General features: G+C 39.0%; 1 protein-coding gene and 1 long non-coding RNA gene across 3 annotated transcripts; both read left to right on the forward strand.

The window, feature by feature from the left end:
* Positions 1-1,992: 1,992 nt before the first annotated feature.
* LOC121688657 lies at positions 1,993-3,927 on the forward strand. Of its 2 annotated transcripts, none has more exons than XR_006024646.1 (4): positions 1,993-2,035; positions 2,255-2,342; positions 2,651-2,696; positions 3,258-3,927. It is a non-coding gene; the product is annotated as an uncharacterized LOC121688657 (long non-coding RNA). The 2 variants fall into 2 exon arrangements; XR_006024645.1 differs by having other exon boundaries at positions 3,274-3,927.
* A 4,337-nt stretch (positions 3,928-8,264) lies between these two features.
* Positions 8,265-13,395, forward strand: LOC121688930. Its single transcript, XM_042068842.1, has 4 exons — positions 8,265-8,717; positions 8,858-8,973; positions 10,006-10,182; positions 13,270-13,395. Exons 1-4 carry the CDS (start codon positions 8,309-8,311, stop codon positions 13,393-13,395), a joined length of 828 nt encoding a protein of 275 aa, XP_041924776.1. The 5' UTR covers positions 8,265-8,308.
* The last annotated feature ends 11,664 nt before the right edge of the window (positions 13,396-25,059 follow it).

Below are 25,059 nucleotides of genomic sequence, written 5' to 3' on the forward strand. Positions count from 1 at the left end.
TAGTTTATTTGGTCTACACTACTGAATTTTAATGTCAGTCATAATGGTGGGACTTGGAGAGCCAATTGTTTTCTGAGGTGCTACTCATTGTGAAAAGTTTGAGAACCACTTTTCTAGGAAGTTTAAGCATACTCCCCACAGAATGCAATAAGCCTGCTGGATGTCCTTGGGCCTTTTGTAGGCATGGGTGACATGCACCAACAACTATCGCTGATCACCAATCCCTGAGCACTCTCGGGGATATACCTCTGCGTTATTATTGGTTGGATGTCAGTGGTTCAGAGTTCAAATTATCAATATACACTGCTCAAAAAAATTAAGGCAACACTTAGTTTTCCACAATTGTTAAAACACATTTTTTGAAACCTTCCACCCTTTTCTCCATTCTCAAACTACATTCACAGAATGTCTGACAGTTCTTTCAAAACAAAAGTTTTACTTGTGCTCAGAACCAAACAGTGTCAGAGTACCGATCCAGTGTATGATTGAAGTGTTCCCTTAGTGTTTTTGAGCAGTATATTTGTTAAACAGATCCATGTCATTAATATAGTTGCATGGGGAGAGGTCTGACAACATATTTAAAATAGCTCACTCTGCCTTTGTGTGCTTGGCCCTTGATTAAAAAAACAGGCAGCTGCAAGCCTCACCACAATTTCAAATATATCCACACTGTAAAGTATCAAATATGCAATTAGCCATGCCTGAACATATTCTGGTAGGTTTTCCAGTGTTCTCTGAAATACACCATGAAGACACGACTTTGCACACAGCAAAAAAATGCTGTTTGCTCAGGATAAATTTGATACAATCAGACTTGTTACACCTACACACACACACACACACACATACAAACCCACATGCATACAGACGCCTAAACACACGCATATGCCCACACACACACACACACTTGCACACAAGTACACACGCACGCACGAACACAAACACAAACAAGCACACGCACATATGCACATGCACACAAACACCTCTGCATGAAGTAAGCCCAGTTGACTATTGAGAAAAGGCGCCTATAACCATTCACAAAGGGACACAGCCTGAACGTCTGATCAAAACATATACAATTTAAGCCTACAGTACTTCAGAGTTGAGATGACCAACTTTAGAGGAACGTTCAAAAAGTCATTTAATCTGATTGTTGAAGGTAGGAGGTTAACCTCTTGGGTTATGTTAATTATTGCTGCAATATTATAACTTCAGAGCAACATCCCTTGTTAAGTTAGTTTAGTGTTTAATATACGAGACCTGATGTTGACTCTGATGTTTTTGTGTCAAACTGGGTTTAATGCCAAAATGAAGGTTGAATTTAAAGCTCTCCTCCCCAACAGATGTCTGAGGTGTCAGAGGGGACATCAGTGACTCTGACCTACACTGCTGCTGCTCCCTGTCCCTCTCAGCCTCCTACCATCACCTGGTCTCCTCCCACTGGGAACACACACTCACATACAAGATGAGGAGAATGGCAGCAGATCCCTCACGTCTTTTTTGACCTTCACTGCTTCCCCTAGTCACCATGGAAAAACTATCTCCTGCACAGCCTCTTATCTCAGACTGAATTTGAACACTCCGCAAACCAGTGCTGTGCAAACACTAAGAGTCTGGTGTAAGAATAACTTTTCATTTCTAATCGATGGCTGTATTTCTGCTGTATAAAGATTTCTCAAACTGAAGTCCTCGACTTTGCATTCAATTACTTTCAGTGTATATTTTAATATATTTTTTGTTTTAAACTCAAGGCCATACCCTTCCCCAGTCTCTCCTGTAGATGTCGTGGCCTCTGTTGTGAGTCCTTCAGGTCCAGCAGCAGGGGGCAGTAGTGTGACTCTGACCTGTAACACAAGTGAGGCCAACACTCCAGTGCAGAACTACACCTGGTTTAGAGGAGACCTGCACACCCCTATAGGATCTGGACAAACCCTCACCTTTAATCTAAGCTCCAGTGATGAAGGACAGTACTACTGCAGGGCAGGACATTCACAAGGGGGAAAGGAGTCTGATGCAGTGAGACTGGTGATTAAAAGTATGTTTTTTCACTTAATTATGTTTAATGGTATGACTTCAGGTCAACGTCCAAAGAATCTCATTATTTGAGTCTTTGTATTTTTTCTGCATGTTGTAAAACCTGTATTGCCACCCTTTGACTAAATCAAAGTTCTCTTAGTAAATTCCCAGGCAAATCTGATGATATACTTTCTATCTGAAACATCACCATATCAATGAATCATACATTATTTCCCAGAACAAAGCCAAAGTTTCCTGGCTATAGGAATCACGGTAAAGTGTCTGGCTGCATTTATCATAACCATCTTGGTCATTGATGTTGTGAGGTAAATATTTTGCACTTATTGTTTTGAAAAATGTTTTCACATTATGGAATGGTTAAGACAAGTTTTCAGAATATTATACACTTCCCTTTTTTATGAATTCATAATTTGACCATGCAAATTACAGAAAATAATTGTTCATGAAAAACATCCAGTATCTTTATAGGTTGCTCTGTCAAGTATTTTAAAACATTCAAAATGTTCTATTGAAATACAAAGTTGGAAAGACGGCAGAGAAAACTGTTCAAAGTTTTTTCTTCTGTATTCAGTTACTTAGCAGTTCGTCTTTTATGCTTGTTTTTGTTTTTTAGGTGGCAAAAATCCCATCAGAAGATAAAACCGGGTGGGCATCGCCAGGTAAATTAACTTCAGTAACAGATAAGAGTGACATGACACTGTCATAACCCTACCACTAACCTGTACACTCGGTCAAAAACGGTAACACTTTACTTAAGGTTTCTACATAAGAGTGACATGACATAACCCTAACCCAACTTGTCATGACAAAACCCGAATAACACTTGACAGAAGCGTGTGACAGAAGCATTATGTCTTAAACGTTTATGTCTTGTTTATAATGTTTATGACATGTTCATGACAGTGTCATGTCACTCATATGTAGATCCCTTCAAGTAAATTGTAACCCTAACTTCTTTACAATAGTGTCACAACAAAATGGTCATTATTTTTACAAAATGAAAAAGAAAAGCTTATTTCTAAAATAGTCATAATTACGTCGTTGTGGAGCATTCAGGACAAATGACTGTAAGAGTGTGGTCTACGATTTGCAGTGAGATTATTCATTTTTATGTTTCTGTGATCATGCGTCACGCACAACACTGTGACAGTCCCCCTAACTGGAAGTCTCTCTCAATAAAAATGATGACATTTAATATAAGGATCCTAATTATATTTTAGTTTTTTCTTCAAACAGACCACTGACCCAGATGATCAAGGTCGCTCCATTCATGTCCGAGTTCCTCAACCTCCAGCTGATCCTGATGAGGTCGACTATGAGGATCCAGACGGGCCCTCTGGTGTCAGACTGGGTTTGACATCTCTACTGCTTTTAAAGTGCTCTAATATGCCTGGCTGTTGATTAATGATGAAGCATTCAATTATCATAAAATGTAACAACAATCATCCACTGATCACCAGCATCTCAACATAATGTCATGTCATCACTTACAGGTATATCTAGATTTTATTAGACCATTCGAGTGTAGCAGCTACTGTCATACCTGAAAAAAGTGTAGCCTATGCATCAGTGCCACTTATCTTTAATGCTTTAGAGCAATGGTAGGTAGTGTAGGCCTAGTTGCTAAGGACCTGGGAAAGCAGTAGGCAGGAAAATGTGTGGGTTCGATTTCCGGCTACCATGTTGTACCCTTGAGCAAGGCACTTAACACTGAGTTCCAGGGTGACTCGTAACTCATTTATATTTGTAAGTTGCTTTGGATAAATGTGTAAGTGCAAATGATGTAGTGGCTACATTTGCCCGTAATGATTCTTTTGACTTTCTGCAGACTGCACTAATGCTAAATGTAAGGTTATTCATTTCATTTAATTTCATTGGCTTCTATTGCAATTGTCCTCCTCATTTCAATATGAATAAAGTTAAACATGTAAAAGTTGTATGTTTTTCTTTTCCAACAAATTCTATACATGATGAATTCTATTACATACAGAATACAGAAGAAAAATGTACAGTAGTAGGACAAAAATAATATTTGATATAAATTCCAGTGGAGAAAATAATTCTTACTTGTTATAGAGTACATCGAAGAGCACTGAAATATGAGCATTACGCACACAACCAAAGGAAGAATGTGTTAACCACTTCTGTTTGCTGATATCCTTCAAGTTAAGATAAAAAAATACATTAGTGTGAGTATATGGTTTGTGGTAAATTAGTCACATGGTGCCTAAGAATCTCTTTACTCTCAGATCAGTCTCTCTCACAGGTTTTCTTTTGGCTTTTTTAAGGGGAGTGTTGATTTAACAATGGCGATGTATAAGGGACTGGAGATAAGTCTATCATTGGTGTGAAAGATACCTCACACTTTCACTGTAACCCAAACTTACATAGAGACTGGGGCATGTGGGCTGTCTCTTTCAGTGTTTAAAGGAAGTCAGCTCATTTTACAGCTGCGTAAGTGATCAATTGACTCTGATACATGCTGCTTATGTAATTCTACATTGTGACGCTGTAAATATCTGCTGAAAAGCTGTAGACCTTCTTCTCCTCTCGTTCTTTAAGGCTACCGGTAGTTGTAGTTTATAATGCCATGATTAATGTATGGCCACTTTTGGTCCCAATCAGATAGAACACGCTTAACAGGTTGCAAAACGTGAGGCACCCTCCAGGGCACATAAACAGTGTGCCAAACATTTACTGTCTATACAAAACAGCAGAAAAAATACACTTCTCACTGCATAAAATGCCCCCTTTCTAATGGGACCCTTAAGACCAACCTGGATGACCAGCCTAATCAAACCATATTCCATATCACCCTATTATAAATATTTTGCATTTACATGATGAAGAAAGACTGTGAGAACTACATTTTGATGATCTTTTTCCATCAGATCTTTTTCTCATCACAGTCAGAGATCTGACCTCAACAAGTTTATGATAAACAGTGACTTGTGACCTCTGAAACGATACAAGACTACAAGTCTTTTTTGTGCTGCTTCTCTCAAGGCGACAAGGAGTAGCATTCTGGTGAGTGGCCGCTCATTATTTCTGATTAAATATAGATGGTTTGGAAGAAGTATATGAAAAAGCGATATCTTGAAAATGTAGAAAGATGCATTCTGCTGTAAAAGAGGAGAGATAAAGTCCAAATAAAAATAAAGCCCAAACAAGGTTTATGCTCTTCTCCAGATCCACTACGGACACCAATAACCTACATAGTATAGGGCCTTGGTATTGTGAGTTCAGGAGTATAAATATTTTTGCATCTGTTTGGATAAAAAAACTACATTTTTTAGCTCATATTAACTCCCTGACCACTATGTTAAGGCAGAAGCTGGGGACTCTACCCCAAACATTCTCTGCCAAGAGTGCAAGTTAGTGTTTTTTTTTTTCGCTGAAAACTTTGGTCTCAGATAATCAGCTTTATCAGTTCACAGCTATGAGAAGGTACTGAACTCTCTGTGTTTTTTTTTCCATCAAGCAAGCACAAGTGTTTCCATCTCACTTCTTTAAAGTTCCTTGTACATCCCATTCAGTTGTTGAAATAGTCAGTCTCTCTCTGAGTCACTCTCTATCCTGGTTATTTCTGTGAGGACATTTGAGTCCGTGTCAGTCCTGGTGCGTCTCTGCATGTAAACTCAGAGGTGATGCTTTAGTGGAGATACAGTTTTTTAATAATCTTGACAAGATTAACACAGTTAACCCAATCAGTGCTGCAAAAAGGTAAGGGAATCTAAAAGATAAGCAGAGATAACTTTACGTTTTAATCCTGATGAATTTCTTGTCATTAAAATAGAGTTCAGGCCTTATTTGCACACCACCAGACTGGATATGAAACAAAGCATTCAAAAATGTGTTTGAATGTGAACTTTCAGCTTTAATTCAAGGAGTTGTGCAAAATTATTTCATGAATCATTTAGGAACTACGGCCATTACAATTTGTATAACTGAGAAACTATATATGGGGACTAACAGTTATCAGGAATTTTGCATTTTACATTGGATACTTTTATTTCCCTCATCTATGATAGACACTATGTGGTGACAGTAATATAATGAATGACAAATGCTGCACCTCCTCACCCTTAACAAACAGGATCATGCTTACTAGTGTGTGATGGTGTTGAGGTCTGTAAGGCACATTTTGTAGTGTAGAGCTAGGCTGAAATCTCTACGGTTTACGGTTAAAATGGGAGTGGTTTGCCAGAGAATATGTGTTTCACTGATTTTGCTGTTTTTGCTGAGTGCTGCTCAGATGTAGGAATTCTTGAATAAAATGCAAATTATGTCATAATTAAATTGTCTTTTTTATATTAATTCTGTCTGCGGTTGTTGGTCAGTGCACTTTTGTTTAACCATTGTGTGTTTAACCATTTAACAGATACATATAGACACAATGATTTTCTTCAAGACCCTCTTTTTCTTTCATTTCCTGCTTTTAGCATTAGGTGGGTGTTTAAACTATTTTTTGTAATATTTGTGATCAACGTAATAACTTTCAGTGTCCCGCCGGCGGGACGGTTACCCCCCTCCCCCACCTTCCCCCAACATTCTAAATCAATTGTATGCACCATATTGCTATGTAGCATAGTAATGTTATACACCATTTTAAAACTTTGACTCTTGGGAATCCAAAAATGTTCATGTACAATCTGTATAGTGCTTTACATTCTTAGATTAATCTTATTATGTCTCAATTAAATTTGATCCAAAATGCCCCCCTCCCCCCCTTCCGGTTTTGGTGCTACCCTGAACTCTGGCTGCAGTGTAGCTGCAGCACAATAAGTAGATGCAACATATTGGGTACTGAAATATTCACAAGAATCCATAGAAATTGAATCTTCATGTTGTGTTATCCAATATTAGTTGTACAGATGTATAGTCTATCTTATACACACTCATTGAACCAACAAAGTAAATGCAAAAATAGAGACATTTTTGTAATCATTCCATATTTAGTGTAGTCATTCCATATCAGAACCCCTGAAGTATAATCCAAATACAAGCATGAAACCTCAAAGTGTTACCTTTCATTTGAGACCAGGATTATGCTTCTACACAAAGGGGTTCATGTGCAGTAAGCATTTGATTGTCAGTATGCATTTTGGATAACAAAAAGTCCTATGGGGAGTATCCATTTTACAAAACGCATGGGCATACCTTGGCAAATAATAGTCTAAAGCACTCATATTTTCATTCTATATTGATCTACTTTTGCACACAACTTCACAAGACCTGGTGCTAGGGCTCAGTTGTGTTTCTAAGGGATATCAAGAGACCTAGAGGGCTGAAATGTGGTCAGTTCAGAGATGCTTGTAATCCGGCAGAAAGAAAAAAAATATATTCTAGCCTCTGTAACTCTTTGTGAGTACATCACACATTTATATTGACTGTTTCCTACAAAAACTAGAGGTTCTCAGCTTTCTATAGAGGTCCAACATTTGATGGTAGGCCCCAGAAGAGGTGGGAACAATGCCCTTGTAAATAGGCACAGTGCAATTTCAGGCAAAAACTTGAAATTCTTTTTGAGAGTTATGCTGTTAAGCACTACTACAGTGACAGCTATTAAATTAATTCTTCAACATTTCATTTTTTTAAACTGGTGAAAGAAGGCTTTTCAATATAATGATACATTGCTTTTGTCATTTTAGGGAATAACAATAAAAAGAAAGATGATGTATACTCAGTGTCGCTGCCAGACAAGATTTATGCTTTCATCTTGCGCACTGATACCATGCACATTTGATATCTCTGATTTTGAGAGTAAACGGACCAAATCTGGATCAATTTACGCCATGTGGATTAAAGGGGGTTCTAAATTTGATAAAAACTCAGTGGTTTTCAATGGCACTACTAACACGACCAGGTTGCTTGAGAGAGTAGAGATCACTGGAAATCTACGTCAGAACAATTGCACAACTGTCTTCTACAACGTGAATCAAAGTCATAAAGATAAATACTACTGTATGCTCCTTGACAAAAAGTTTACTGAGACAGCTTGTCCACTTAGCCTAATTGATGTAGCCTTCCTAAAACCAATGGGCCAGCTGTATCTGTTCAGCTGTTAATGAAATTAAAGAGTAGGCCCAGAGCCCTATAGTAGGTCTTGATTATTTAAGTGTTCAGCTGCATCATCAATTAAAACCTGATCAGAGGCTTGGTCACTGATCTCATTTCAATTGGTGGTAATTGAGTAGGCCTATTTATAGGCTACTGAAAGGGTTGCGAGACCAAGGTTAGTCCAGCTCCCTGGTTGTAGGTTACCACTTTTATGAAAATGATGCATAAAACAAAAAGGGGTGCTGGTTTGTTTTTGTGTCTTGTATTTCTTTACATTGGCCAAACATGTGGTATAAGCCTCGAAATGGTGCAAAGAGACAAGCTGCATCGTAAGGAAAGGTCCGAGAACATTCACACTGGGACAATTACTTTCGGCACAGGGGATATTTCACTGGGTCGAAATCTGGAATATGAGGGACGATCTGTTGAAGAAAACACTGCAGACGATGGCTCCGTTAACTTTCAAGCCGACGATCCACATTCTGGCCTGGTGGGTGGACAAAGCACCACTGAAGACTTTAAGGCTTGGCGTCGTATGCAACCAATTTTATTATGTACTAATGACCTCATGGAGTTATCTGCACAAGGCCCTGGATGTTCTTCACTCCAGTTAGACAGAGGTAAGAAAAGTGTGGTTTTTTTGCAGTGACGATAACTCTGTCGACATTAGTAGCCTAATTCAGCTGATTCCTTGCAACCCTTTCACTTGCGGTGTTTGCATCAATAACTTGATATTTTTTTTCTTTTTTCTATTCAACAGGTGGCACGCCTCTCTCACTAAGCAAGCTACCAGGAGACTGTGGCTACTCTGTGAAAAGGACTGCAGTGGGCCTTGTGTTTGTTGCCACATTTAATGGTTGTGATGTTATAAAACAGGTAGGCTATGGTTTTCATGTCACGTCAGGGGATTTTCTCTTTTTTTAAATTGTCAGAGTGGGAGTAACATTAGCCCATATAGATGCCATCAATCACTATGAAACAACTCATTTTCACTCCCTTTAATGCTTCATTTTTGACTTTAAAAACAACTACTTAATTACAGAAGGGTTTTAAGTAGAAATATGTGTAGATTTAGGTCAATTAAGGAGAGAAGCCTACTGAATTTACCCCTTTTTCCCCCTTTACCTGATTTCCCCTTAACCCCCCCCTTAATGAAGGAATCCCTGAATTAACACCTGAGAATAAAATTAAGATCCTTATTGTCCTTAATCACAAATATAGGGACCCCCTGACTTGACACCTTAAATGTAAGCTTAAGGAGGTTCACACTCGCACATTAAAAAGGCAAGCTCACTTAACAGTGATCTAGACGTATCCTGTTTTAGTATTCTGTTGCCTTCAGCCTTTTTTGTTGGCATACATTTCATGAATAGATTTCAGTAGCTTGATCAGTTAGACTTTCCTGGGTGAAGTCCAATCAACACACCAGAGGGGTGGATGCTAATCGTGAACATGATCAAAATTGCATACAATTTGAATACCATTTGGTCCCTTGTAAACAGATATGTGTGCATAGGAGTGGCCTTACTGGTTGTAGATGTAAGGCTCTTAAACCAAAAGTGTTCCTGAAGTTAGGCAAAGGGACCCCAAGCAATTATTTAGCATTTCAATTAATGTGGAACATGTGTCAGTTTTGTTGAGCTAGGTAACCGGAGGGTTGCCAGTTCGAACCTTGACCAGTAGGCATGGCTGAAGTGCCCTTAAGCAAGGCACCTAACCCCTCAATGCTCTCCGAGCGCTGCTGTTGCAGGCAGCTCACTGCGCCGGGATTTGTGTGTGCTTTACCTCACTGTACAGAGTGTTATTCACGGATTGGGATAAATGCAGAAACCAAATTTCCCTCACAGGATCAAGAGTATATATACTTATACTTAGTGTATGACTGCATTATTTTATGTCTTCCTCCAGGGAAATAGCCACTTGCTGCAGATGTTGTGGCACAAAAATCCAGTAAAACTCTCCTGCCCTGCATCAAGCTCAGACCAAGTCACTCCAGCTCCAACTACAGAAGCACCTACCACAGCTTCTGGGCTTCCTCTACAGAATCAAAAGTGGATGCCCCCCTGCTTTGGAGGCTACTACCCTGTAATGCCTGTGGAGACTCCCTCTGAAACTACTGTTGCACCAACTACAGAAGCACCTACCACAGCTGCCGGGCTTCCTCCACAGAATCAACAGTGGATGCCCCCCTGCTTTGGAGGCTACTACCCTGTAATGCCTGTGGCGAAACCCTCTGAAACTACTGTTGCACCAACTACAGAAGCACCTACCACAGCTGCCGGGCTTCCTCCACAGAATCAACAGTGGATGCCCCCCTTCTTTGGAGGCTACTACCCTGTAATGCCTGTGGAGACTCCCTCTGAAACTACTGTTGAACCTACCACAGCTGCCGTGCTTCCTCCACAGAATCAACAGTGGATGCCCCCCTTCTTTGGAGGCTACTACCCTGTAATGCCTGTGGAGACTCCCTCTGAAACTACTGTTGAACCTACCACAGCTGCCGTGCTTCCTCCACAGAATCAACAGTGGATGCCCCCCTTTGGAGGCTACTACCCTGTAATGCCTGTGGAGACTCCCTCTGAAACTACTGTTGAACCTACCACAGCTGCCGTGCTTCCTCCACAGAATCAACAGTGGATGCCCCCCTTTGGAGGCTACTACCCTGTAATGCCTGTGGAGACTCCCTCTGAAACTACTGTTGAACCTACCACAGCTGCCGTGCTTCCTCCACAGAATCAACAGTGGATGCCCCCCTTTGGAGGCTACTACCCTGTAATGCCTGTGGAGACTCCCTCTGAAACTACTGTTGAACCTACCACAGCTGCCGTGCTTCCTCCACAGAATCAACAGTGGATGCCCCCCTTCTTTGGAGGCTACTACCCTGTAATGCCTGTGGAGACTCCCTCTGAAACTACTGTTGAACCTACCACAGCTGCCGTGCTTCCTCCACAGAATCAACAGTGGATGCCCCCCTTTGGAGGCTACTACCCTGTAATGCCTGTGGAGACTCCCTCTGAAACTACTGTTGAACCTACCACAGCTGCCGTGCTTCCTCCACAGAATCAACAGTGGATGCCCCCCTTTGGAGGCTACTACCCTGTAATGCCTCCAAAGGGGAAGAAAACTCTCTAAAACTACTGTTGCACCAACTACGGAAGCACATTCTACAGCTTCCACAGAATCAATGTGGAATCAATTCAACAGCTCTCCAAAACCATTCCAATATGTGTCATTTAATGCATATATTAAAAAGTGTATTTGGAATTTAGTTGTCCAAGATCATTTGTTCAAGCTGCTTGTCGAGGGTTTTACTGACTACTTGTCTCATGGTTTAGCCAAAACTGAAAGTTTAAACTTCTACTGCCATATTGCTTTATGTGTGCATGATAATGGAGATCAAGGTTTTAACACGATCCAAGTTGAGTCTTTGTTTCTACTCAAATGTGCCACAGGCAAGGATGAGGGTTTTGGGAGTCTGTACTCATCCTTCAAATTTTATTTAGCTCAGTTTCTCTTCAGATAAAGAAAACAGATGGTCCTGCACTGATGACACATCTGCAACGCATAAGCAAGTAAATAAAGCTTTGGTGTTGAGTATTCTAAGATTATACTACAATTGGATTCTTTGGAATTATTTGTTTCTGATTGGCCAAGAGACATTCCATTGAGTTGTTTGTTTTTTCTTTCATAAAGATGCATTAATCACTTATATCAAAATATATACAATAAAAAAAATCCTTGATCAATGAAGTTTAACTTTTTTTTCTTTCTTGGGGGAAAAATGATTTAAAACAGTATGTACAATGTAAAATATGTAGTTTATTTGGTCTACACTACTGAATTTTAATGTCAGTCATAATGGTGGGACTTGGAGAGCCAATTGTTTTCTGAGGTGCTACTCATTGTGAAAAGTTTGAGAACCACTTTTCTAGGAAGTTTAAGCATACTCCCCACAGAATGCAATAAGCCTGCTGGATGTCCTTGGGCCTTTTGTAGGCATGGGTGACATGCACCAACAACTATCGCTGATCACCAATCCCTGAGCACTCTCGGGGATATACCTCTGCGTTATTATTGGTTGGATGTCAGTGGTTCAGAGTTCAAATTATCAATATACACTGCTCAAAAAAATTAAGGCAACACTTAGTTTTCCACAATTGTTAAAACACATTTTTTGAAACCTTCCACCCTTTTCTCCATTCTCAAACTACATTCACAGAATGTCTGACAGTTCTTTCAAAACAAAAGTTTTACTTGTGCTCAGAACCAAACAGTGTCAGAGTACCGATCCAGTGTATGATTGAAGTGTTCCCTTAGTGTTTTTGAGCAGTATATTTGTTAAACAGATCCATGTCATTAATATAGTTGCATGGGGAGAGGTCTGACAACATATTTAAAATAGCTCACTCTGCCTTTGTGTGCTTGGCCCTTGATTAAAAAAACAGGCAGCTGCAAGCCTCACCACAATTTCAAATATATCCACACTGTAAAGTATCAAATATGCAATTAGCCATGCCTGAACATATTCTGGTAGGTTTTCCAGTGTTCTCTGAAATACACCATGAAGACACGACTTTGCACACAGCAAAAAAATGCTGTTTGCTCAGGATAAATTTGATACAATCAGACTTGTTACACCTACACACACACACACACACACACACACACACATACAAACCCACATGCATACAGACGCCTAAACACACGCATATGCCCACACACACACACACACACACTTGCACACAAGTACACACGCACGCACGAACACAAACACAAACAAGCACACGCACACATGCACATGCACACAAACACCTCTGCATGAAGTAAGCCCAGTTGACTATTGAGAAATGGCGCCTATAACCATTCACAAAGGGACACAGCCTGAACGTCTGATCAAAACATATACAATTTAAGCCTACAGTACTTCAGAGTTGAGATGACCAACTTTAGAGGAACGTTCAAAAAGTCATTTAATCTGATTGTTGAAGGTAGGAGGTTAACCTCTTGGGTTATGTTAATTATTGCTGCAATATTATAACTTCAGAGCAACATCCCTTGTTAAGTTAGTTTAGTGTTCAATATACGAGACCTGATGTTGACTCTGATGTTTTTGTGTCAAACTGGGTTTAATGCCAAAATGAAGGTTGAATTTAAAGCTCTCCTCCCCAACAGATGTCTGAGGTGTCAGAGGGGACATCAGTGACTCTGACCTACACTGCTGCTGCTCCCTGTCCCTCTCAGCCTCCTACCATCACCTGGTCTCCTCCCACTGGGAACACACACTCACATACAAGATGAGGAGAATGGCAGCAGATCCCTCACGTCTTTTTTGACCTTCACTGCTTCCCCTAGTCACCATGGAAAAACTATCTCCTGCACAGCCTCTTATCTCAGACTGAATTTGAACACTCCGCAAACCAGTGCTGTGCAAACACTAAGAGTCTGGTGTAAGAATAACTTTTCATTTCTAATCGATGGCTGTATTTCTGCTGTATAAAGATTTCTCAAACTGAAGTCCTCGACTTTGCATTCAATTACTTTCAGTGTATATTTTAATGTATTTTTTGTTTTAAACTCATGTGGTGTCAAATTATAATTAACTACTTCGTAATCAGAAGAATTATGACAAAGCAATAGAATACTGCAGAAGGTGTAGCTTTAATCCAACATTGAGTATGGGTTCGCGAAGCCAACTACTAACATCCTGTCTTACACAGCTTATATACCTCTTTCCAGTAGCATCACTTGTTTTGACCAACTCAGAATAGAATAGAGCTCCTATGTCCTTCTTACCTCTTTTGGTAATACATATGTGCCTAGGTATTTATTCTATTTCTACAAAGGACCTTTGACCTGAGCTGAACAACTGCTAGGGATGTTCAATCTCTCCTATGCATTCATATCCTGATAGGTAAACGTCTGGCCCCCAAGCTTGTGCATGCCTTAGCTATAATTACCCCTGCTCTTTCCACCACACAGAGGTTACACATTAGCCCAATGTATAGAACATCTTTTAGCACTACTACAGAATATCTTATCAGGAGGCTTTATAAAAAATCACCACATAATTCCCCCCTTTTTAGGACAGCATGTACTCAAACATGCAGCCAAATGAAACAACATTATTATTTTAACATAACTCCCACTATCAAGAAAATTCAGCAATGAAACTGATTCACACTGCAAACCGTCAACCAGGCTAAACTGGCATAGCAACCCCTATACAATTAATCATTCGTTACCAACACCAATCATAAATATCACACCCTTAAACCATCCCTTAAAATGCCAAATTCAACAGTGTAGTCTCATTAACAATAGAATGGCAAGTTTCAAATCCTCTCGGTGGAAGCGAAAACCCTTAAGGAAAACCTCTCTCGTCTGCAATCTCTAGAGGAAAAACCTTCATAAGGGAAACTCTTCTACTGTCCCGTTATTACGGCAACACTTGTTTTTCAACAAGCGAGAGGAGAAACTTTCCTTCAACTACACATATGCTTTTCCCAACCCCAAACAGTCCCATCAAACTGAGCAAACAAATCACATCAAAATACCTGATAGGCTTTTTCAGATACTGCTAGTCCTATAATATTCTAAACTTCTACATGAAGACAGGTTACATGCTATATTTGCCCTCTTCTCTGAAAACATGTCAACACCAAACTATTAATAACTTATACTTCATTGCACACAATTTGTAGTCCATTGCTCCTTGGAGATAGCAGAGTGTAAATGCAAACGCAGATGTATTAGCAAATGTTGGATGCTGCGCTTCAAGTGTGAAGTGTGATACAAATGAAGAAACTCACAAAAATCCTCTTCAATGCTTTGTAATCCACAGTCCATTCCAGTAGCTCTAAGGAGCTATTGGGCACACTGTTGAACAGGGTTGGTGTCTGAATCCAACACCCCTCATTTCTCCCATCCTCTATGAGGAGCATCAGTTCTGGCATCATTGGCATGTTTCCATTTCCTTGTCATCAGTCCTGGCCCTAGTATCTCCTTCCACAAGGTTTGCCATTCGTTCTTCATTCATCAACAACAGTGGCATTTGACTACTGATTCCTTCCACCACTGTTTAAGCACTATGGACCTTAGACACGGAAGAAACAAAAAGAACACAAACCCAACTACAAGTAAACATATTCCTATGACTATTCCTATTGGTGCTAGCCATATTCCTAATCCTCCTAATGCCCCCTTAAACTGTCGTTCTATCATTATTAGTTTTACCATAGCTGTGTTATGGGAATAAAATTATTGCACTATACTCCTATGTTGACACACACTCCACCTTCTCTGGCTAATATCTGATCCAACATCATCCAGTGGTGCATAGCTACCCTGGAGGTTGTAGTCACCTGTTCTCTTAGTGCTTCCAGCACATCACAGACTGAGCTCATACTGGGAGATTCATCACTATTCCAGATTCCTGTGGTGGTAGATAAGATTTGGTCAGTCAATCATTTCTGTGTTACCTGACCCTTCTTTGTCGGGCTCACTTGTGAAAGAACAGTTGAATGACTCATCTCCTGGGGGTTTGGTGGTATGGTCATGGACTGGGATTTCAGTCCAAGAGTCCCTGAACTCTGTGGTTCCTTGTTCACTTCCTGATCGTTGTTGAGGCAGATGAGGTTGGGATGGGGTCCCCCCTTCCAGACTGGATTCATCGCATGAAAGTCTATAGTCAACAGGGGAACAGGAGCATACATGCCAGAAACACTATACCCACCACTGCCAGGATCATTTCTGTTCATCCCTCCATTCTGTTGCTGCAGGTTACATGAATCCTGACTCGGGCTCTCCTGAACTGTCTGTCTGGCCTCCTGTTCTCCCTCTGGTACACCATCATCATTTGAGTCTGTCTCTCGGGCATCAGCCGGTTGTTCACCTCCTGTTACACTGTCTTCAGGAATAGAGGCTTTAAAACAAGATGTGAGATGATACCAAGTTTTGCACCCTTGTACTCTCACCGCTGTTGGAGTGGCCTGAGTCACTCGGTATGGTCCTTCTGCCCTTGGTTGGAGACAGGACCACTTGAACATCTTTAAGTACACCCCATCTCCAGGGAGTATAGGTTGTTGACTCTTTTCCTGTAGGTCCTTCCAAAAGTCCTGTACTTTTCCTGCTTATAAATTGTTTTGTGAGTTAATAACAATTATTCCATATCATTTCTAATTTATCCTCGGAGCGGATCCACAGGTGGGTCTCTCAGCCTTTATCTTTAGTGCAAAAAGTGAGTACTCTGGTTATGTTGTGACCTTATGTGCATTGAAGCAATGTGTAAGGCATCACACCAGTTTAAATCTGTTGAGGCACATAATGGAGCAATTCTCCCATTTAACGTCATTTGCCCTTATTATCTAATAAACCATATCTAGTATTTCAATTCTAGGAACATTTTTTTTACTTTTAGTAATAAAACTTCAATGCATGTTTTTCCATCAGGCCCTAGGCCTGAACGAGCTTCTTCCCACCTTGAAAAACCCTACAAACCACTAGCAGCGTTCTTTTGTTTTTATCATATAAATATAATCAATCACTAAGTGTTTTATGATCCTTCTGGGACCAGTATGTGTCCTAATGGTTTAGACAAAACGATCACTTTCCTAATATTATGATTATACGCATGACATTTTCTTAGACTATCATCAATAACTTCCTGTAACTATGAAAATCAAAAATCCTTCAATAAAAATATTCCTCCTTACTACTCCCCCCTTGCGCATAGATCCCAAATATGCGCAAGAGAAAGCAACATGTCAAATATTTGTTGGGAAAGAATCTAGTTAGTATCATTTAAATGCCACTAACCATTAGAGTTACGGTTATGGGATTTAACAGACTTTTTTTTCCCAAAGGGACGTTCAACTAAAACAATAATCAAATAATGACAGTAAAAAATTGTAAACATCTGTAACCCAATGTAACAAATGTAACAAATAATATGATTTAACATTATACCAGGGGTTCGCCCCCCTTTGTTACTGTGATTAACAGAATAGAGTTGGTGGACCTCCATTCCTTCCATGAAGACCAACATCTTTCCACCAGCTTTTCTATTTTTGAAATAATAAAGCATTGTAATCTTCTGACAATGACTTATGATTATCCTAATTCCATCTATACTCTCTTTGCACAGAGACTAAACAAATTTACATATAAGCAATGTTATTTTACTTAAGTTCAACTTGGGATACTACTTTAAGACTGGTTATTATGTAATCTATATTAATTAGCTGTTGTAGAACAGTATTCTCATAATTTCTTCAACATGCCTTAATCCAAATTTCTGCATGCCATAGCCTTTTGATTATGTTCTATTCATCAAACTGACCTCTATTCCAAATAATTTTAGCCCTATAGTACTTCAGCTTAGACTATTTTTAAGTCCTAGTTCTATTTTCTTAAGCTTAGTCCACACGTACCAAACCTATCTTTTTTCCTCCGTCTTCCGTGGAACCGTATCAAGAATATTTGCGTCCCAACGGATCCATCTCAACACGACCCAACACGTTACTTCATACCCCAGGCCTATAGGTGGCACTGTGTGTTTACAGAAATTCACCAAAACTTGCAAAACTTGCGCTTTAAAAACAGACAGAATAGGCTATGGCGAAATGGCTAATGCAAGGAAACCAGAATTGTTTGTGTGGACTGATGGTGAACTGTCAACTGTAGAACTAATAAACTTTATTTTACGGTTTGTGAAGGGTGCAGTCCCGTCCTTTATTTGGCTAACGCAGGTAGGCCTACTAATCACCTTTACTTTCTTTGGTTGTAGGATAGTCCGTGATTCACATTAGTTTTGGCTATCACCACAATTAGGCTACTAAACGCAAAGCTTACCCCAGTTCTAGGCTATTCTGTTGCCACATTTATAATATTGCTATAAAGCCTTCGTTAGTAACAGTCAATACTTTTACCTGCATCAAATCGTGCATTCGCATTCAATGTGCTACCATCGGCTTAACGTGAGTTCTAAGCGTCTTTGTATGCTTATATCTGATTTCACTCAACTGTGAATGCATGTATATATGTTGTAAGACATGTAAAATAAATTAATGACACTGGCACTACGCACAAATTAATGTAGCCTAAACTTACACCGCACTTTCCTAATAACTTAAGTTCTCTCGCGTCACTGACAGTAGCTAGAATGCATAAAAAACACCTGGAAAAACAGTGTTCAGTCCACCAAGTCATAAGCTATCGGCGCTGCGCAGCATCAGTTGTAATATTTATCTTAACGGAGTGTAATCGTAGGTAATGTCATGTATGAAAACTAATATTGTTAGGCAATACTATAAGTGCAAATCCAGGGCAGCTAAGGTGTGGCGATGACATCATCGATACGCAAGCAGGATGTGCGGTTTCACTGTCTAAACGAACTCAAACGGGCTACGGTTTCAGATTTCTCCACTCTGGGACCAGGTTTCAGAAAAGTGCGGTTTCGGGCAGTGCGTTTACAGGATTCGTTTGGACGCTCGGCCAAGACGAAGCAAAACCTCTGCGTTTAACCTAAAAAGCATCTCCGTGTGGACAGGCCCTTATTCTATCAATCCTATTTCTCTGCTTCCTTTATCTTACCCATTGTTTTTTCATCAAATGTTATAGTATAGTAAGTGGGATCTTTTGGCTTCACATTATGTAAAGCAGATATTACATCATTTCAATATTCCTACAAACTTTATATTTCCACATTAAAGCTGAATCACTTTATTCATTAGACTTGTTGAGTGTGAGTGACCACTAGGGAACTGTTAGGATCCAAAGGTAATCTTTCAATGAACAACAGTTCCTAGGGGACATGCAAGTTAGTCTTACTTACTTACACCACCAGCTCTCCTGAAAAATTAATGGGGTGTCATTTGTATTTTAGAAAAACATTGTTGTCACTTTGTCACTTAATTTGATAAGGACATTTGCATTTACAATGACTTAACAGTAACAGTAGTCACTTCTATTCAAATTAACAATCAAAATATAATAAAAGTAAAAATAAGAGTAAATCATACTTTACATTTTTCCTAACAAAGTATTTACTTACTTATCCTGAGATGTCTCAACTATCTTTTCTGTGCCTAGTCTGGGCATCGTTGGGTATCAAGTGGGCTCACCCATAAGATAGTATCTTTTATTATTACCCAACTTCCCTCAGCATGGTTTCCTCATCATCTCCCTATGATAGTTGTGGTATCCAACCTTCTCCTGTAGAATTCTCTAGGCCTCCTTAAAAATATACTATTTCACAAGGGACAATGAAGGCATGCCCGTTGGGTTCATCCTTCAGTGCCTACTGTAGGTGTCTCCTCCCTCTCCCTGTCCTGTTTTGTCCAGACAGCTTCTGACAAATGTCCACTTTCTTTGACAGTCAAAACAAACTGATGATTGTCTTGCTTCAGATGTCCATTTTCAAATGATGCCTCCTCTGTAATGTCCTCTCACTCTGCCTTAGTTATCCCCATTGTGTCTGTCCCCACTGCTGCTGATGTGGAGATTGTGGCTGCCATGGGCTTGACTATGGCCCACTACAGCAGGGGTTCATAGGCCATAGGACAGGGTTGGGAACACCTATGGTTGTGGTTGCTGCTGAGGTGATATTGGGGTAGTTTTCCCCAGGCTTAAAGCCTTAGGTCACCATAGGTGCCTGTATTGTCCTTTTGATGCTGAAAGAGCTTCAATTGCACTTCCAAGTTCCATCTTTGCTCTCCAGCTTGCCACTGTTGCCTAGACAAAGGCCTCAGGGTCCTCATCTCTTTTCAGTTTGTCCATGCTCAGCCCAGTTGTGCTGAACTTGCTCACAACTAAGTCAGGACAGGGAGTACTTGGATTAACCCTTGCACATCAGCATGTCCTTACGGCTGGTAATGAGCCTATCCCCCCTTAGATATAAGAGGCAGCATTACATTTACTGTTTAGCTGGAGGGGATGAGGAACTCACGCTGCAGGCGAATCATATTGTTTACTATTTTAGCTATTTTACCTTGCCCTTTTATAGTAAACCATTACATTTACTCTTTAAATATTTTTCTATAACACATGCATCAGTTATTCCTTCATCTATGGTCACTCACTCCCAAGTCATCTCCTTACTTCTGCCTCTTAGGTCCTATTGTATTAATCTATCAAAATGTCCCACTGTTTCTTTGAGCATTTTAAATACTTCTATTGTGACTGACTTATTCTTTTTCTTATATCTCTAATATTTTGTAATTTTCTCATGTTATCCCTGATCTTTGTATTAACAGTTTTAAATCCATTAATTCTTGTATCTGTTTGTTTCCTCATTCTCTCAGCCACTTTTATGCAACACTTTTTCATTGTACTGTTTACCAACTGATCCCTTTTGGTCTCTTTAACTATCAAAATGAGGATTTTACTTTAAACTAAGTAATTTTACTTAACCTAGGTTTTCTATAATGCTACTTATTACTTTAAGTGACTATCAAACTTCAGTATGTACTTGGTTGACTGTGGCATTCCCTTTACCTTTTATCAGATTACCCAGTTTCTCTAAACAATGACTAATGATCTTATATGAATTATATATAAATTAAACCATTGAAGTATAATTCCCAAGTTGACTCTATGTAATTATTTTATATTCTTTAGCACTATAACTTTACCAGAAGGGTGATATCAAAATTTACTTAATGCAATGAAAATGATCATGACACCTATCCAAATTTAACCGACAGGTAAATAAATATTCTTAGACCTTTCCCTTAGTATACATTTACTAAATATATCTAAGTATTAGCATATATACTTAAAACCCTTTATGTATACTTATCAAACTAAAACAAGCATTTTCTCCATGCTTAGTACACAAAAAATCAATCTATGCATATTCTTAATTAAAAATAAATAGACCCACAATACATTTCATAAACTTTGTTTTGCTAAGGGGTTTCACTATTCCGTTTCTGCTATACTGGGCCCCCTTACAACCACATCAGTAACTTAACTACCACCCAATATAAACCAATTACTTATAACAGTAGTTCCTAACTTCTAGTATATTTAGCCATACAAATAACAAATTATACTCAAGGACCGAGCAGCTTAGCACCACTTTCCCCACAGTGCTAGCTACAATTACTGGCCTTACACCACATGATTTTCCAAACAATTTGATAGTTGGAAACTAAATATTCAAAGTCAGAATAACTTCCCCAGAATTTTACTGACCATGAATATTCCCATTATTTCGATGGTTACATGGAAGTCGTAATCCTAAACGTTTTAAGTCAGTCAAAGTCAGTCTTTTTCAGTCTCAAAGCTCTCGTGAGCTTTTTCCAACACTTAACAAAAGGGGACAGGGAAGGCTATAACCGTAGCCTATAACCCTGATTGTTTTGTTATTTTGTTTCTTATAAACTATCAGTACACCTTTTTCACAACAGGACAGCTCTATAGCCAAATGACATTGCCCAAAAACACTTCTACAGAGCTAAACAGTCACCTACAGTACACCTTAAATGTACATGGGGACAATACATGATCTAATTGTATATAATTACCCATAACACCACAGATTGGGCTGTCACACACATAACCTACTACAGACACAGTACCCCAACATATAACTGTAATATGAGTTATTTATAACATTTCTAAAATCTATCTGAAGTTCATTTGATGTATGGGTAGCCTACCTGAGCTTCAAGAATATGTTAACCTAACTAAGCTATTTAATTTAGACCTATTAATAATACTACTATGATTATCTCATCCTTACCTATGCTACTTTAACAGTTGAGCCTTCCACCTACTGATAAACTAATATGTATCAGTAGTAGGCTACCACTAATATAACCTATCAATTATCAACATACTACTACTACTTATACATAATATATCTTAGTCTTTTAATCAACACTGGACACAACAACATTCTTCAACACCTGGAACTACCGTCAGCGTTCACCCCAAACCCTGGATCTTAAACTCTATATTTAACCATGATGGGCCTACTTATGCATCTGTCAGTACTCATCCACAACATAGCACATAATATGTCTTTCTCCCACAACTTCTCTGTAACTTCTAATAATAGTCTTATTATAAACAGGCTAACTTTAAGATGACCTTTTAAACGTAACAAAAACCTAAAGAGACTAGCCGGTAAGCGACCAATAGCCTACACTTCATAAACTGTGGAACTACTGCAATAGTGAATTATTTATACACATAAGTTATATGACTAAAGTATGTAAAAACACTAATATCTATGCCTTTTATATGTATCATGAAAACCTTTTAACATGAAACTGTAAATTTCAAAAACTAGCAGAACTGTGTGTCTCTCTCTCTCTCTCAAACCACAGTTATTGTAAATTCACTTTGTACAAGGTCAAGATGACCACCCCGGTAGTTCCAGTGTAAAGCAATGAAGCCATTCCTCTTTCACTTTGCCAATCTACTTTTGGCAATGTTATATCACTTTCTGCTCAGTGCTTAAAAAGTGCTATATAAATACTATTATTATTTATTATTATTATTATTATTATTATTATTACTATATGCTATTTAAGCTTAGCTTTGCTTATATGGTTACTGAAACTTAAGTTAAAATACAAACAAATGACTATAGTATTCCTCCTCATGCAGGAATGAAGTTCTCCACATGCAGAACTTTAAGTTTTACTCATGCAAAACTTTTTTGATATGGCTATAATATTCCTCCTCATGCAGGAATGAAGTTCTCCACATGCAGAACTTTAAGTTTTACTCATGCAAAACTTTTTCATATGGCTATAATATTCCTCCTCATGCAGGAATGAAGTTCTTCACATGCAGAACTTTTTGATTTTACACATGCAAAATCTTTATTATTTTACCATGTACACACAAATGCTTACCACAATCTGCAGTATTAGTCACTTTGTCTTAATTTTAGATTCTTAATGAAAGATTCTTTGACTGGAGGACTTATAAGTCAAGACAACTAGCTCAGAGCACAGTCTGGTCAGAGAAGATTAGCTGCTATTTAAGCAAAAGTTGCTTACTTTATTTTAAATGGCGCCTCAGCTTTTCTCCCCTGACCACCTGGGCCCCCGAAGCCACGACAGCCGTCTTGTCCTTATTGTTTTTTGTCCTTTCCCAGGTCTTATTCGTGGTCGCCAATTATGTGGTGTCAAATTATAATTAACTACTTCGTAATCAGAAGAATTATGACAAAGCAATAGAATACTGCAGAAGGTGTAGCTTTAATCCAACATTGAGTATGGGTTCGCGAAGCCAACTACTAACATCCTGTCTTACACAGCTTATATACCTCTTTCCAGTAGCATCACTTGTTTTGACCAACTCAGAATGGAATAGAGCTCCTATGTCCTTCTTACCTCTTTTGGTAATACATATGTGCCTAGGTATTTATTCTATTTCTACAAAGGACCTTTGACCTGAGCTGAACAACTGCTAGGGATGTTCAATCTCTCCTATGCATTCATATCCTGATAGGTAAACGTCTGGCCCCCAAGCTTGTGCATACCTTAGCTATAATTACCCCTGCTCTTTCCACCACACAGAGGTTACACATTAGCCCAATGTATAGAACATCTTTTAGCACTACTACAGAATATCTTATCAGGAGGCTTTATAAAAAATCACCACACTCAAGGCCATACCCTTCCCCAGTCTCTCCTGTAGATGTCGTGGCCTCTGTTGTGAGTCCTTCAGGTCCAGCAGCAGGGGGCAGTAGTGTGACTCTGACCTGTAACACAAGTGAGGCCAACACTCCAGTGCAGAACTACACCTGGTTTAGAGGAGACCTGCACACCCCTATAGGATCTGGACAAACCCTCACCTTTAATCTCAGCTCCAGTGATGAAGGACAGTACTACTGCAGGGCAGAACATTCACAAGGGGGAAAGGAGTCTGATGCAGTGAGACTGGTGATTAAAAGTATGTTTTTTCACTTAATTATGTTTAATGGTATGACTTCAGGTCAACGTCCAAAGAATCTCATTATTTGAGTCTTTGTATTTTTTCTGCATGTTGTAAAACCTGTATTGCCACCCTTTGACTAAATCAAAGTTCTCTTAGTAAATTCCCAGGCAAATCTGATGATATACTTTCTATCTGAAACATCACCATATCAATGAATCATACATTATTTCCCAGAACAAAGCCAAAGTTTCCTGGCTATAGGAATCACGGTAAAGTGTCTGGCTGCATTTATCATAACCATCTTGGTCATTGATGTTGTGAGGTAAATATTTTGCACTTATTGTTTTGAAAAATGTTTTCACATTATGGAATGGTTAAGACAAGTTTTCAGAATATTATACACTTCCCTTTTTTATGAATTCATAATTTGACCATGCAAATTACAGAAAATAATTGTTCATGAAAAACATCCAGTATCTTTATAGGTTGCTCTGTCAAGTATTTTAAAACATTCAAAATGTTCTATTGAAATACAAAGTTGGAAAGACGGCAGAGAAAACTGTTCAAAGTTTTTTCTTCTGTATTCAGTTACTTAGAAGTTCGTCTTTTATGCTTGTTTTTGTTTTTTAGGTGGCAAAAATCCCATCAGAAGATAAAACCGGGTGGGCATCGCCAGGTAAATTAACTTCAGTAACAGATAAGAGTGACATGACACTGTCATAACCCTACCACTAACCTGTACACTCGGTCAAAAACGGTAACACTTTACTTAAGGTTTCTACATAAGAGTGACATGACATAACCCTAACCCAACTTGTCATGACAAAACCCGAATAACACTTGACAGAAGCGTGTGACAGAAGCATTATGTCTTAAACGTTTATGTCTTGTTTATAATGTTTATGACATGTTCATGACAGTGTCATGTCACTCATATGTAGATCCCTTCAAGTAAATTGTAACCCTAACTTCTTTACAATAGTGTCACAACAAAATGGTCATTATTTTTACAAAATGAAAAAGAAAAGCTTATTTCTAAAATAGTCATAATTACGTCGTTGTGGA

This window comes from Alosa sapidissima, chromosome 17, assembly GCF_018492685.1.
Source record: "Alosa sapidissima isolate fAloSap1 chromosome 17, fAloSap1.pri, whole genome shotgun sequence".
Taxonomy (NCBI): domain Eukaryota; kingdom Metazoa; phylum Chordata; class Actinopteri; order Clupeiformes; family Clupeidae; genus Alosa; species Alosa sapidissima.